General features: G+C 38.2%; 1 protein-coding gene across 3 annotated transcripts in view; it reads right to left on the minus strand.

Annotated features, from left to right (window-relative positions):
- Window positions 1-10,691: 10,691 nt before the first annotated feature.
- Window positions 10,692-14,684, minus strand: part of LOC134537915 (uncharacterized protein C6orf136) — a 38,526-nt gene continuing 34,533 nt past the window's right edge. For all 3 annotated transcript variants that reach the window (XM_063378869.1, XM_063378871.1, XM_063378870.1), the window contains exon 7: window positions 10,692-12,256. In XM_063378869.1, the coding sequence (XP_063234939.1) occupies window positions 12,092-12,256 (165 nt within the window). In that variant the 3' untranslated portion in view covers window positions 10,692-12,091. The remainder of the gene's footprint in view (window positions 12,257-14,684) is intronic.

Consider the following 14,684-nt stretch of genomic DNA (forward strand, 5'->3'; position numbering starts at 1 on the left):
TTCATCAGTTTTGGCACTTTCTGATATGTTGAAAAATGTGGTTTATTTGATGTGTAAGAGGAATTATGATAATTTTAACATTGACACTGCTATATGTGAATATTTTGAATTTAACAAGTGTGTTCTGCATGTTTCATTAGAATTTTTGAATCACAGTAGAGTCCCGATAATCTGGACCCCTCTTGTCCGGACATCTAGTTAGTGCGGATGGAATTTTAAAAATAGCGGGAGTTATTAATATTTGTAGTTATAAACTTTGGTTTACATATACAGTAGCATTAAAACTGAAGTTCAGCTGTAGGAAAACTTGTATACTTGCATTTACGGCCTTTCCTGACATTTTAATCTATGTAATCTAGTGATTGTCTAGGTGATAAAAAACAAATTACGATTGAAGCTCAACAGGAAAAATAGTTGAGTGTTTTAAAGTAGAATTATTCGCCTTGTAAGGTGTTTGTTAGGGAAATATTAGCTGTGACTGCACTAGTGCTTTCCCACGTTATCCTTTAGAAGCCATCACCATCTTACCATTTTTATTTTATGTCTTTGACCAGTCAAACCCCCTAATTTTTTTCTTCAGTGTTTCATTGAACTAATCAACATTCTTCAAACTGCAGAATTTTTAAAGCCAATATAAATCATAAATTCTTTTTTCTCATTATTTTCAAATGTAAAGTCTAACCTGATTTGATCTATTGTATGTAGTGTGTAATGATATTATTTTTTAAATTTAATTATTGTTTAGTATATAGTGTGTAATTATTTATTCAATGTCTTTTATATATTTATTTTTATATGTTTGTTCTTGTGTCACTTTAACAAGTACTATGTATTGTATCGTGGTTGTGTGTCTGATGAATACATTACACAGTAATACAATTTAATTACTGTTATTTTAAAAATGCCTACCACAATGTTAATACAATTCGTAGGAAACCTTACAAGTTACACAATATGTGCAGATCACATTTACAGTTATGGCCATGGTAACATTTACAAGTTTTTAGATTTTATTTTTAATTGTGGATTTTAAAAAGTTGTACATTAAATAATAGGGAGACAACCCAGCAAAATTATTTGTCTCCGGGCCCCTAGTTCTGTTGACAGCCCAGTGTAGTGATACTGATAGTGATATTTTTGTTTCTCAAACCTCGGTGGGGAAACGCTTAAATTATTAATGGCCTGGTTTCTAAGTGTGGTTAGAAAAACATATATTAATCATGCCATCTAAAATGTATTTTTTTAAAATAAGCCAACATGTTTGCTTACCCTTGTTCAATTTGAGAGCCAGGTTTTTTTGCTACTTACCTTTTCACAGGACTCTTAGCATACAAAGACTTTGCCCCCAAACTGGAAGTTTGACAAGCCTCCCAGGACAAGGCATGGTCAGGGCTCCGACACTCACATTACGTGCTTTTTCTGCTTTGTTGTTTTTAATTGGCCGGCCAAGTCCCTACCCCTCTTGCTCTGTTCCATCTTGGTGACTTGCTGATGGTGACTATACACCTATCCCTCACTTAGCAAAATTGTTAAATGAATGTTGCAATGAAAAAAATAATCATTGGCCTTACAGGATTGGTGTGAATCAGGTAGTGATTCGCGAATAAGCACTTTAATATTTAAAAAATTAAAATGAAATTTTCCGGACGGTAATATCAGTTTCACTGTCAGTAAAGTGTAGCAAGGTTCAAACCATGCTAACTGCTATTATTTTTGTAGCAACAAACCAAGGTCTGATTACCATCTTTGCCTTGCTGGGTGGATCTTTAAGTTTCACCAGTTTATTAGAAATGAACAAAAACAAGGTGTGATTCCGTCTGAAATATAATTACTCCATTCTGAGGAAACTTATTACAGATACAAGAAAATATTAATGTACAATATTAATTACATTCTTAAACAGCTCTCAGGTATATTCAAAAAAAAAAAATTGGCCGGCCGTACATGGAAATATCAAAAGTTTCATTTACTAGAAATACATAAACCAATAAAAAAAAAAGTACAAAAATGTTTAAACGATCCCAGGATATATACTTAAAGACCAGAAATTATGTTTATCTAATTAACTGCATCTGACGACGTAATTTAAAGAAAGTTCAGAAAAGGGTCAAAAGATACAGAAGCACCGGTGGTCGGGGCTTCGTTTCCCGGAGATCACGCGGGAACATGATGCTAGGGGGCTTGTGTCCTGTTGTGGAAGGGAGATGAAAATGCCAATTCGGCGTCCGGCTGTCGGACCCCGTCTGGAACAGTCCGAATCAAAGATCAGAACTTGTACACAGACCGTATACGGGGAAGAAAATGCCCGGAAAAGTTAAGGGGAGGTTGGAGAAAGCCGCGGATCGTCACTCACCAGACAGGGGAGTTGGCTTCTATTTACAGATGCGTCGTAAGCCAGGAACTGGATCCCCCGAATACGCGGCTGGGTGCGGTCGTTTTCATCATTTCAAAAAAAAATTAAAAGAAAAATAACTATTACATTTTGTACAACGCAGACGGACTGAACTACTTGAAAAAGATTATAGGGATAGCATCCCTTATTTAAGCGACTACATAGTCGGTTTCGGCCGGACGGAAGTCTTGCAGTGTCTCGTCGACTCGCCGATAATCAAACGGTCCATCTGCAGTCGCGGCGCGAAGTGTCCCGCGGAGAACCGCGTCTCGTAATTAAAAGTAAATCTTGAATCAAAAGTGGAGGCGGTGACTGGGAGTCCGGACCGAAAGGTTCCGAAGTTCCCCGAGTGGGTATCATAAAAAAAACTCTGACTGATGTCTGTTAAAGGGGCAGTCAGGTGCTACACTCTGGCGGCCTACAGGGTAAGTTGGCTGGGCGGTTAGCGAGTTTGCCGCTAGGTGTCGCGGGGTGGTCCATCTTGACACACACATTTTTTTATGCAAGGCGTCCTTGGAGACGGTCGCTGTCTGCTGTGGTTTCTGACCTGTCATTGGCCTTAGGCGAATTCTTAGAACCGAGAGAGGAGGGGGGTGAATAAAAGTGCAACGACGCTGCGAATGAGCGTCCATGACGTGCTTTTCGAGGAGAGAACCTAATAAGTATTCGTGACAGTAAAGGCTATGGTCAGCTCGCCTCTGAGAAATGGTAACAGCTCGTCCAGAGCTGCTGTAGGCGGTTTTAGTCATGAAGTGAAGTAACGTTACAGGCCTGGGACATGCCTGTAAGCGAGGGAAATTTTAAGCGGGCAGCTAACAATGTATTAGATCTGCAAAATATCAGATACGTCTCTGGGAAAGGTGCTTCAGACTACTGGCACAAAGTTTAACTTAGAGGAGTACACCAGTCTAACAAAGTGTAAATCACCCAAAGAAACCAAATTATAGAGCAAATAAAATTTCCAAAAATAATTTAAATTATATAAAATTTAAAAAAAGTGTCGAAATGCCTAATTTCCGGCACATACTCCCCCACTGAAAGGCGGAGCCAGGGTAAGCAACCAACACTGAACATAAAATGATTGAAATCTGGCATACTTACCCTGTACCAGAATCGACTTAGATAAACTACTTACAATAAACACAGAATTAATAGCATTACCGTTGACTGTAATACCTTTTAGGTCTAAAACAACGGTTATAATTAAATGGGTCCATTTAAAACTCAGTTTTAATTATTTTAAAATTGGTTTGAATTATTTAAAATCTTTAAAATCATTTAATAATAAAAATAATTTTAGTATAAAGTACCTTAGTATGCTTACTACTATTTATGTAATATCTATATTAATGAAATGAATTCATCCCGTTGATCTCAGATATTGGATATCGTGTAGGAACCCTTAATGGGCGCTATGAGGGAGGTCGAAACAAGGTATAAGCGTCCTTGAGCGCTCAGTGACGAAGGGGGATTGTAACACCTGTAAATGGGTATGGTAGCCCTGTATATGAGCGTGATAGCTCTGTAACTTACAAACTAAATGGGAATGAAAACCCCTGTACAATAGTCTTTCCATAAGAAGCCGAAGGCATTGGGACTCAGCCCTGCACAGTCAGGCGATGGAGAAACGGTAGAAATTTGCTGCTTGCCCGAAGGCGAAACAGAACCTCAGTCCCAGGTAACTACATTTATTAACTCACATAGGCTCCATGCTCAGACTGAAGATTGATCAGACCAACAGACTTGAGCACAGACACCTAAGAGGGAATTTCACCCCTGAGTTAGTTCGGGTTCGAAACCCGAAAGATCAACGAATTTCGGATGAATGATGGATAATGTAAAAAAAAAAATTGAACTTTAAAGGTTTTCATGTGCACTCAAATTTAATAAATAAAAAAATGTATATAAAATTGTAACACCTGATATTATCATAGTCCTAAAAAATATATAACTAAGTTATAATTAATTTTAATTTTCGCCATCGGATCTTCCATGGTGGGCATGAAAGTTCACACTGCCTGAGAAGGGGTTTGAACATAGGTCGTCCAAAGGGTGAGTGCTGGGGATCTAACCCAGTGACACTCTGTGTTCATAGGATGTTTCACCTAGAGGACCGGGTCGTGGCTCGTTGGCGCAGAGGGCCCTTACTTTAGCGCTGCTCGGTGGCTAGCTTGACCTTGCTCGACTTTTAGGAAAAACACAAAAATAAAACCTTGATGCCACCTTGGAAGTCACAATTGCAAAACAATGCAAAATCATATCATCATAATGATGCAAAATAAACTACTAACATTGGAGAGAGTGCAATAAAAAAAATGTTAACTAAAAAAAACTTCTGTAAACATAGATGTACGAGCTGCAGTGCTCAGTTTTCTGTACGTAGCTGTACATCACCTGACAATAAAAAAATACTTAATGTTAAAAAAAATTAGGAAATAAATGGTTTACTATAAAAATCGTAATTACTAAATTTATCACTCAAATACTTTGATAGTTTAAACTTTATCTTTTAGTTGTTCACCTATACGTCGACGTAAATAAGTAGTACTCTATCTTAACAAAAAAAAATCATCATCGCAGTGCTAGCATAAAAAAAACGTGTGGGGAAAATTCGACCGACACACTGACAAATATAATCTAATAAAACTTTTGTTGAAGGTAGTGACTACACCTCTTGTTGGGTGATCACGAAATCATTTAAATAAAAGCTAGGCACATGGATGGATATGGTAACACAATGAAATGATATGTCGAAGTATATTCACGTTGCTTATGAACGATGCAATTGGATTAGAGTACTAGTTAATATTACTTAAGAGTATATTATTTTTAATTTATATTACTTACATAATGAATGGACCCTTTTTGTGATTTATTTTATACATTATTAAAAAAAATTAATCATTGATTTTAAGATACTTAGAAATCGTAAACAATGGCAGTTTCTTAACATTAGCTAAAACAAAAAAATTATATTATCATATTATTTGTATAGTTAGTATTATAAATTATATATAAAATCATTATGTTATATATTAAGTTCCCCTAGATTAACAAAATACTTCGCTGCTAGATTGAAAGCAGTATAGATTATTTATAGTGCCTGTCTTGTGACATCAAACTATTATTAGGACATACAAAGCATGGGTGGTTTGTTTACAAAATACTTGGCACGTGGGTGGAGCACACAGAAGAGAAGAGGGGGTTCCGCGCGGTTGGCGGCCCTGTCATGAGGTGACGAGATAACATGGCGGCGCGCGCAAGCGCAGAGAGACAAAAATACAAACAAACACGACAGTCCGAAAGGACATTATAGTAATTTATTTTTTGGGGGCCCTCATTAGTAAACAAAATACTGGTTGAACACACAACGTGCTCTGTTTATTATTATTACAACCGGCAGACGTATAAGTTGGTACGTCTGTCTGTGTCCCGCAGAGGTAAGCGACCTCTGGGACTTGCTGGAGGAGGGGGGGAGAGTCCGCACGAGCGCGCAGACATGTACGGGATAATATAACGCCGGCCGTCGGACGGGGTGAAGGGGGGCAGGGGGTGTCTGTAACCTTGTGTATGTCACGTTTGAGGACGCGCCGCAGTGCGGTCGGGACAGCTGGAACTGCTGGGAGACGTCTTACGTGAAAGTTAGATTAATATTGCTTATAAGGAATTAAAATTAAAGTTACTTATATTCGCGCTAAAAAAAATATAACAAGGTTCCCGCTCAAATATTTATATTAAAAAAATCAAATATCTAAAAATTTAATTTACTTTATGTTATTTTTACTGGGATTGTTTAGAGATGAAATCACACTAATAAACTATAAACCCCAGCTCTGCTACCATTTTTGTAGCAAGCATTCAAACCATGCTAACTGCTATTATTTTTGTAGCAGCAAACCACGGTCTGATTACCATCTTTGCCTTGCTTGGTGGATCTTTAGGTTTCACCAGTTTATTAGAAATGAACAAAAACAAGGTGTGATTCCATCTGAAATATAATTACTCCATACTGAGGAAACTTATAACAGATACAAGAAAATATTAACGTACAATATTAATTACATTCTTAAACAGCTCTCAGGTATATTCAAAACAATTATTGGCCGGCCATACATGGAATTATCAAAAGTTTAATTTACTAGAAATACATAAACCAATAAAAAAAAAGTACAAAAATGTTTAAACGATCCCAGGATATATACTTAAAGACCAGAAATTATGTTTATCTAATTAACTGCATCTGACGACGTAATTTAAAGAAAGTTCAGAAAAGGGTCAAAAGATACAGAAGCACCGGTGGTCGGGGCTTTGTTTCCCGGAGATCACGCGGGAACATGATGCTAGGGGGCTTGTGTCCTGTTGTGGAAGGGAGATGAAAATGCCAATTCGGCGTCCGGCTCTCGGACCCTGTCTGGAACAGTCCGAATCAAAACTGATCAGAACTTGTACACAGACCGTATACGGGGCAGAAAATGCACGGAAAAGTTAAGGGGAGGTTGGGGAAAGTCGCGGATCGTCACTCACCAGACAGGGAAGTTGGCTTCTATTTACAGATGCGTCGTAATCCAGGAACTGGATCCCGCGAATACGCGGCTGGGCACGGTCGTTTTCATCATTTCAAAAAAATATTAAAAGAAAAATAACTATTACATTTTGTACTACGCAGACGGACTAAACTACTTGAAAAAGATTATAGGGATAGCATCCCTTATTTAAGCGACTACATAGTCGGTTGTGGCCAGACGGAAGTCTTGCAGTGTCTCGTCGACTCGCCGATAATCAAGCGGTCCGTCTGCAGTCGCGGCGCGAAGTGTCCCGCGGAGAACCATGTCTCGTAATTAAAAGTAAATCTTGAATCAAAAGTGGAGGGGGTGACTGGGAGTCCGGACCGAAAGGTTCCGAAGTTCCCCGAGTGGGCATCATAAAAAAACTCTGATGTCTCGAGTTGGTAGCACTGGCCGACTTTAGCGCTACCTGTTGAGAGGTGTCTGAAATAAAAAGAATCGACTCGCCCAAGGCGTCTGCTTAAACCAAGGGTTAAAGGGGCAGTCAGGTGCTACATTCTGGCGGCCTACAGGGAAAGTTGGCTGGGCGGTTAGCGAGTTTGCCGTTTGGTGTCGAGGGGTGGTCCATCTTGACACATACATTTTTTTATGCAAGGCGTCCTTGGAGACAGTCGCTGTCTGCTGGGGTTTCTGACCTGTCATTGGCCTTAGGCGAATTCTTAGAACTGAGAGAGGAACAAAAGTGCAACGACGCTGAGAATGAGCGTCCATGACCTGCTTTTCGAGGAGAGAACCTAATACGTATTCGTGACAGTAAAGGCTATGGTCAGCTCGCCTCTGAGAAATGGTAACAGCTCGTCCAGAGCTGCTTTAGGCGGTTTTAGTCATGAAGTGAAGTAACTTACAGGCCTGGGACATGCCTGTAAGCGAGGGAAATTTTAAGCGGGCAGCTAACAAAGTATTAGATCTGCAAAATATCAGATACGTCTCTGGGAAAGGTGCTTCAGACTACTGGCACAAAGTTTAACTTAGGGGAGTACACCAGTCTAACAAAGTGTAAATCACCCAAAGAAACCAAATCATAGAGCAAATAAGATTTCTAAAAATAATTTAAATTATATAAAATTAAAAAAAAAGTGTCGAAATGCCTAATTTCCGGCACAAAAGGATGGTTTGGAAAGTTACGCGACGTGAGTTGAAGGTCACGCCTGGGCGGGCAAGTCAGCCAGCCGCCTGACGATAAAGTACATAACCATGTATCTCCCGTCACACGGTTTTGTATTTGTTATACAAAGTGCTATGGGAAGCATATGAAGATAAATGGTGTGACACATTTACCGAGTTGAGTGTTTATTACGTTTATATTACGTAAAGTATATTTTCCTACACAATTTTGGAACACATTAAATAAATTAGTCTTGCTATAATGATTCAGAATACGTGATTTCGAATAACACAAGCATTTTTTGGAACGAATTAGTCGTGCTAAGTGAGGTATAGGTGTACAGTATTCTGATGATAGCTATTCCATCAAGCATTTACATGTCTGTGTCAAGTAGGTACCATTTCTTTTTTACACTTTCAATACTTATTTTACAACCCTGGTGGTGATATTTCAACTTTACATATTCATATTACTAAAATAAATGTGCAGGGGTGCACAAGAGGCAGAGAGGACATGAATAGTAAGAGAATAAGCTCAAGACATTAACCTGGACTCTGAATGTCTCACGGATCAATTACTCTAGCTGGAGCTTAAGGCCCCGCCCACCCGGGCACACACACGGTGGGCAGAGCTTCAGGAAAAACAAAGTGGTATGAAAACTACTCAAGATATCCAAGTGGGGTCTTTTTAAGAAAAGCATTTCATAATTTTCTGAGGGCCAAAAAGTATTTCGATTTTGGATTAATTTTTTAAACTGTATTTTTAGGTCAAAAGGTGTGTTTTCAGAGTAATTTTTAGGTGTAAAACAACCGGTACAGATTCTTGAAAGCACTTAAGGGACTTGCATTACACCATTATCTTCATTTATAGGCCTTATCATTTTACTGTCACTGCTCAAATTTCAAAGTTGTTCTATGGGCGACGAGAAGACTGCGCGTCAGTTCAGAGGGGACACCGCACTAGAAGCACCAGCGAGCGTCGCGCTTTTCATCCCACCTCACAAACACTCTGACACCTTGACTAGATGGGCTCCTAAGCGCTCGCTCTCATTGCAAACCTGTAACACAGCTCTAAGTGGTGCAAGTGACATCACCCTCAACTATTGCCAAAAGGTGCAAAGTACAGTTACATCCTAATAATGCGTCTCCTCACAAACCACACAGCCCTAACAAAAAAGTGTCTTGTCCAACATGAAAAGGCAACTGTTAATGGAAACACTACCCGCAAGGCAGATCCGACATTACAAACATGATCTCAGCTCGCAAAGGCGTGAAAGCATCATGCATGGCTAGAACTGATAAGAAATGACATTACTGACCGCTCAATAATCAAAGGGAATTTTGGGGAGAAGAGCCAAAACATTAAATTTAAGAAATCATTTGGAATATTCAAGATGGCACACCACTCTTGCGCAGAGACAAGTGGAGACTAACCAAGCTAACGGCAGAGCAAGTTGCCCCTTCAGTGACCAGTAGACGACGAGGAAGGCCTGAGCAAGTGCACCGCTGTGGGAGGGATACCAAGGCTAAGCCAAGGAGGAATCTCTGCTAGGGGAGGAAGCATCTCTCAGCCTCTATGAATTGAGGCTCTGCCGCATGCTCAAAAGAAAAAGAAAATTGTTTTTTTTTTTCTTCTGATAACAAAACTTAACCTACCAAACCAACCATCCTTTCATTTTAAGTTCCTATTGGCCGTATTTTCCAGAACTTGCCTCTCTCTGTATTATTTGATCAAATTTTTGTGAACTGCAACATATCATTAAATCTAATCCATTTCACAAAAAATTAAAAAAAATTATTGAAGTGAAACTTCTTTGCTGAAGGGGGCAACAATTTTCAAGCATTACAAAAATATTATTGCTTGAGAATAAATACGTAATTATGTGATGGAGGAACCGGGTGAGGAGACAGCAGGGAAAGGTAAAAATGACACTTGCACACTTGTGCTCTTGCTATCTAGCACACTTGTTCACTACCACACTTGCCCACTTGCTATCTTGTGCACTCACACATTGAAGCATTTGTGCACTTGCATATACGCTGTTGTTTCTCGGAGGTGGTGCATGGAACGTTTACATTAGTAACTATACGGGTTCATGTTGCTACACGTGGGTCCGTCACTTCCATTCATCGACTTTACTCCTACCAAATGCCGTATACCAAAAGCTATAAATTTTACACATAAAAAATAAAATTAAGTTGTAGGACAAGTTGTATTTATGAAAGGAAAAAAATCATTTTTTTATTTTATGCACTTTTTTTTACATGCATTTTAACGCAAATTCTGTTCAAACAAACTTTCTATGATCTTAAGTTGAACTTTCGGTGATGTGGACAGGATCAAAGTCCCAACAAGTCCAGATTAGTACGAAACTACTGTATTCCAAAACTAAATTTAATCATTTATTTTATGATGAAGGAATTATTAATAGAATCTGCATTAAGTTGTCTCAACATCATGGGCAGTGAAGATGCTCAAAGCAGCAAACTGGAGTACCCTTTCTACTGCAAATTTTGCCGCTTTTCCCACTCGTGAAAAATCTCAGTTTGACACTGCCAGGATGATGAACATTTTCTATTACCATAATCTATAAAATTTAATTTGATTGAAGCCATTAAGAAATGCAAGCTTGATGTGAAAACATAACATTTATTAAACAACTATGGTACAATGTTGTTATATAGAGAGCAAATGGTACTGTTTCAACTCAGACCACTTAGTATATATAACAGAAATAAATTAGAAAAAAAGTTGTACACATTACAATCAATTATTATGCAAATTAGTTTTCTTACCAACCCTTCACAGCATCACTTAATACATCAATGCAATTATGACAAAAATTAAAGGAATCTGATCTGAGGCCAGCTCAGCAGTCAAATTTCAAAAGTTAGTTAAACATTTCATCATGGCTTTGGACAGTAATACTGCTGATGTAAAAAAAAAAAATCTTTTGAGAAACTTAACACATATATATGTATATGCATAGCCAGACTACAGTGCAATCACAAAGGACTTAAGCTTGAATTTCAAGTTAACAACCTTTAAAACTGTGTGCTTATCAATCACATATAAAACTGATGGCAGAAAACACTACACTGCCAATGGGCTATCGTCAGCAAAGCAATGGCTACCTAACTGTAACTATGTTCACAGACCCTGTGTCAAATTGACTACTGGTGTGCTCACAGGAGAAAAAGGAAACATGAGGATTGAAAGCAGGAAATGTTTACAAAAGAATGTATTTAATTCCAGGGAATGAATTAATTTTTTCAGGATGGACTCGAAAGTGATTAAAAATTTACAGTTTTGAAGCATTTAGCAATTAAATTTCCAGAGTTGTCTCTTCTGATTTGGTACTAGCTTATCATTGGCTGTGTGAATTAAAGTATGTGATTTCTTTACATAATTACATTAACAAAACTTGATTAAAAACTAATGCCTCCATGACCATCACTTTTTTTTTTGTTTCCTGATTTCCCTAGTTTCCCAGAGCATGGAAAGGGATGGGGATATGTCGAAAAGTCAATAATGCATTCGTTACATAGAAGACATGTATCTTTTAGGTACAACAATAATTGTGAAATTAGGTAACAAATAAGAATTTTATGGACATCAAAGCATTTGTTTTTAATCTACCTTTGTAAACTTAAGTAGCATTACATTATTTTATTTACTAATTTGAAATGAACCATTTTTACTTACAGCTTGATCTCAAACACCACATGCTAGGATCATATTGCATTATAATTTTAAAAATGGCCCTTAAAAAGTAATGACAAACTAAAAAAATAAACACAGTGTGCGAGACCAAAGACAAAGTTATGTTCTCCAAAAATATGTAAAATGTACACACGGACGTATACATCTAAACTGTGAGAAAACATCTTGGGGTGATTTCTTCTGTAAGGAGGGGAAGCAGGGCACTATTGAAACAACGCTTGCCAACTCGACACAGCCATAACCTCAATTCTACTGCACACACTGGGCAGCGAACCTACAACCTCCAACAGCAACAAAGAACAAGACCTATTTTACTCTAGCCTGTGCACTGGGAAGATGACGTCCGACAGCGGAGAGGAACGCGAGCGGGAAGCTGTTACCGAGCGAGGGCACCAGGCCCGTGAACAACGCCAGCTTGGCCGTCACATCAGTCTTCTGCTCGTCCACCGCTCGGTCGCTGTCCGGCATCATCTGGAACCACACACCGCACTCACTAGCCATGTTCCATCTTCACATTTTAATTAATACCAACTATTTGTGAAGAGAATAATTCACAATGGAAACTGTGTGAAAATGAACTTCTCCTGAAACTGTTCAAATAAATAGTTTTAGTTATGATTACCTAACTGAATTTTCACATATAAAAGATAAAAGAGCAGCATACCCTCTTTTATTGCACAATCGTTGCACTCGCGTAATTGTCGCACCCATATTTTTGGGCGTCAAAATTTGGATTAAAAAAACTCGCGTAAACGTCGCATTATGTTTTAGGTTCCGCTATTAGATTCTGAGTGCTCTGTGTGGTTATTTTTTCCGTATAAAACGATGTAGGTATTTTAAAATAGAAATCTAATATTTATTCGGACATTACCTCTTACTTACAGTGAAACTTCGTTATTACGAGTACGGGATACTATGAGACCTTCGTTGTTACGACAGTTTTGTAATGCACCGTCAGTTTGACTACGTAAATCATACTAAATTAAACCGGTAATTACGAGTGCTTCCTTGTGGCCCTTTCGTAAGTACGAGTGATTTGAATGGCATCTTCAAAAAAGGAAAAACACCGTCAGTTGAAAAAATACCGTTCACGCAGTAAACACAAGACAGCTGCGTGGCTACGCGGGCGCCAGACGGACTGGGTCCTTAGCAGGTATAAGCAACAATCAGGGGAGGAAGAACTGGTGACAAACAAAATGCACTCTCTCTCTTTCCCTCCCTCTCTCTGTCTGTTGACGGCACCAGTCGCTTCCCCTCCTAAGTCGGCGGAGGGGTAAATCTAAAAATAGACCAGCCAACACCCTTCCTTCTTCGCTCTTTTTTTTTCCACCGCTTCACATACCTTCCCTCCATGACTGTGAACGGTGCCGGTCTTTGTATCAGGCCATTTTATTCGTGATTAAATCAAAAACCATTGTAGATACAAAAAATTCCATAGACACACTTTCTATTCGTAATTTAATTTGATAAAACTTTTATTCAACACCTTTTTTCAATACAGTGCACCGTTTTCAAGTTACAGTGTGAAATTAAGACTATTTGGACGGTCCAGAATCTAACTTAACATTAATTTTTTTTATATTCGGTTATTACGAGTACTCGTTACAAGGATTTTTCCCGGCATTGTCAGCTCTCGTAGTGGCGAGGTTCCACTATATTTAATTAATGAAAATACATAGTTGTCTGATGTGTAAATTTTCTTTTAAAAACGTTTTTAAATGTTTAACGTTCATAAAAAGTGCTACGATTATGCGAGAAAACACAGTATATCTGTTAACGCTTACATGGTTAATTTTGGCCCCTTGTTTGAAAATGACTCAAATCAACAATTACACTGTTGATTTTAAACTTGCAAATTCATCTGACGAATCTAGCAACATCATACGGAGACAGCTCACCAGCTCCATGCTTCGCATGTACAGACGGCACCAGATTATCTTTAGCACATTTTACCTGAGATGAGGAGCATTCTACTTAAATTATTTTATAGCATGTGTTCACGCTTCTCCAAATTTGGTTCCTTCCAAACTCTGGTATTTGGAAAACGACCCCAGCTGACCCCTCCCTCCCCGTCCTCCCTAGTAACATGGCATGCATATAGACGTGTCATTTTAGTTTTCACCATTACGTTAGTCTTAGTGTACATTAATGAGTTGTTCTTTGTTGATAACTGCAATCTTAACTATCTGTTCACTATTTTAAACAGTCACAGTGCAAAATTCTAATCGTGAACGTCCAAAAATACATAATATGAAGAAACAGGTTAAAAAAATAAATATGACAATCTTATTTGATCTTTGATTTAGGGTGAGTGAAGCTGCAATAATACAAAGTTCAACTTCAGCGTTAAGGTAAATTTTTGCCTATGGCTTCAAAAGATTTTTTTTTGTTGAGAAACTACGGTAAACTTCCCTGATGTGAGAATAACAGATGAAAAATAATTTTGAATAAGTACAAATTATTTCTGTGTCGTATTTATGATGTTTCTGCTGAAGTAATAAAAAAAATCCAGTTTTGTGTGTAACAAGTAAGAAAAATTAATTTTAGAGTAGCCCATAGTAATATTTATTTTTTCCTCATTTCAGTATAAAATACATACAGTAGAATCTCGCTGATGCGACCCCTCACGGTTTCCGGAAAAAACGGACTTATAAACGGAATGGTAGCAATAGAGAATTCAGGCTAATTTATAGCCCCCCCCCCCCCCCCACCCAAAAAAAAAATAAAAAAATTGCCTTTGTTCGCATATATTTCATATTCAAATAGTCTATGGTGTAAAAAAGACAACTTTTTAAATTCATATTACATCCCGGACTCGCATACCCCAAACAATGGGTTCCGATAAATACTCGCGCTAAGTGAATTCGCGTCACGCGAGTTCGGCTACGCTAGCCGGCTG

Source organism: Bacillus rossius, chromosome 12 (genome assembly GCF_032445375.1).
Source record: "Bacillus rossius redtenbacheri isolate Brsri chromosome 12, Brsri_v3, whole genome shotgun sequence".
Classification (NCBI taxonomy): domain Eukaryota; kingdom Metazoa; phylum Arthropoda; class Insecta; order Phasmatodea; family Bacillidae; genus Bacillus; species Bacillus rossius.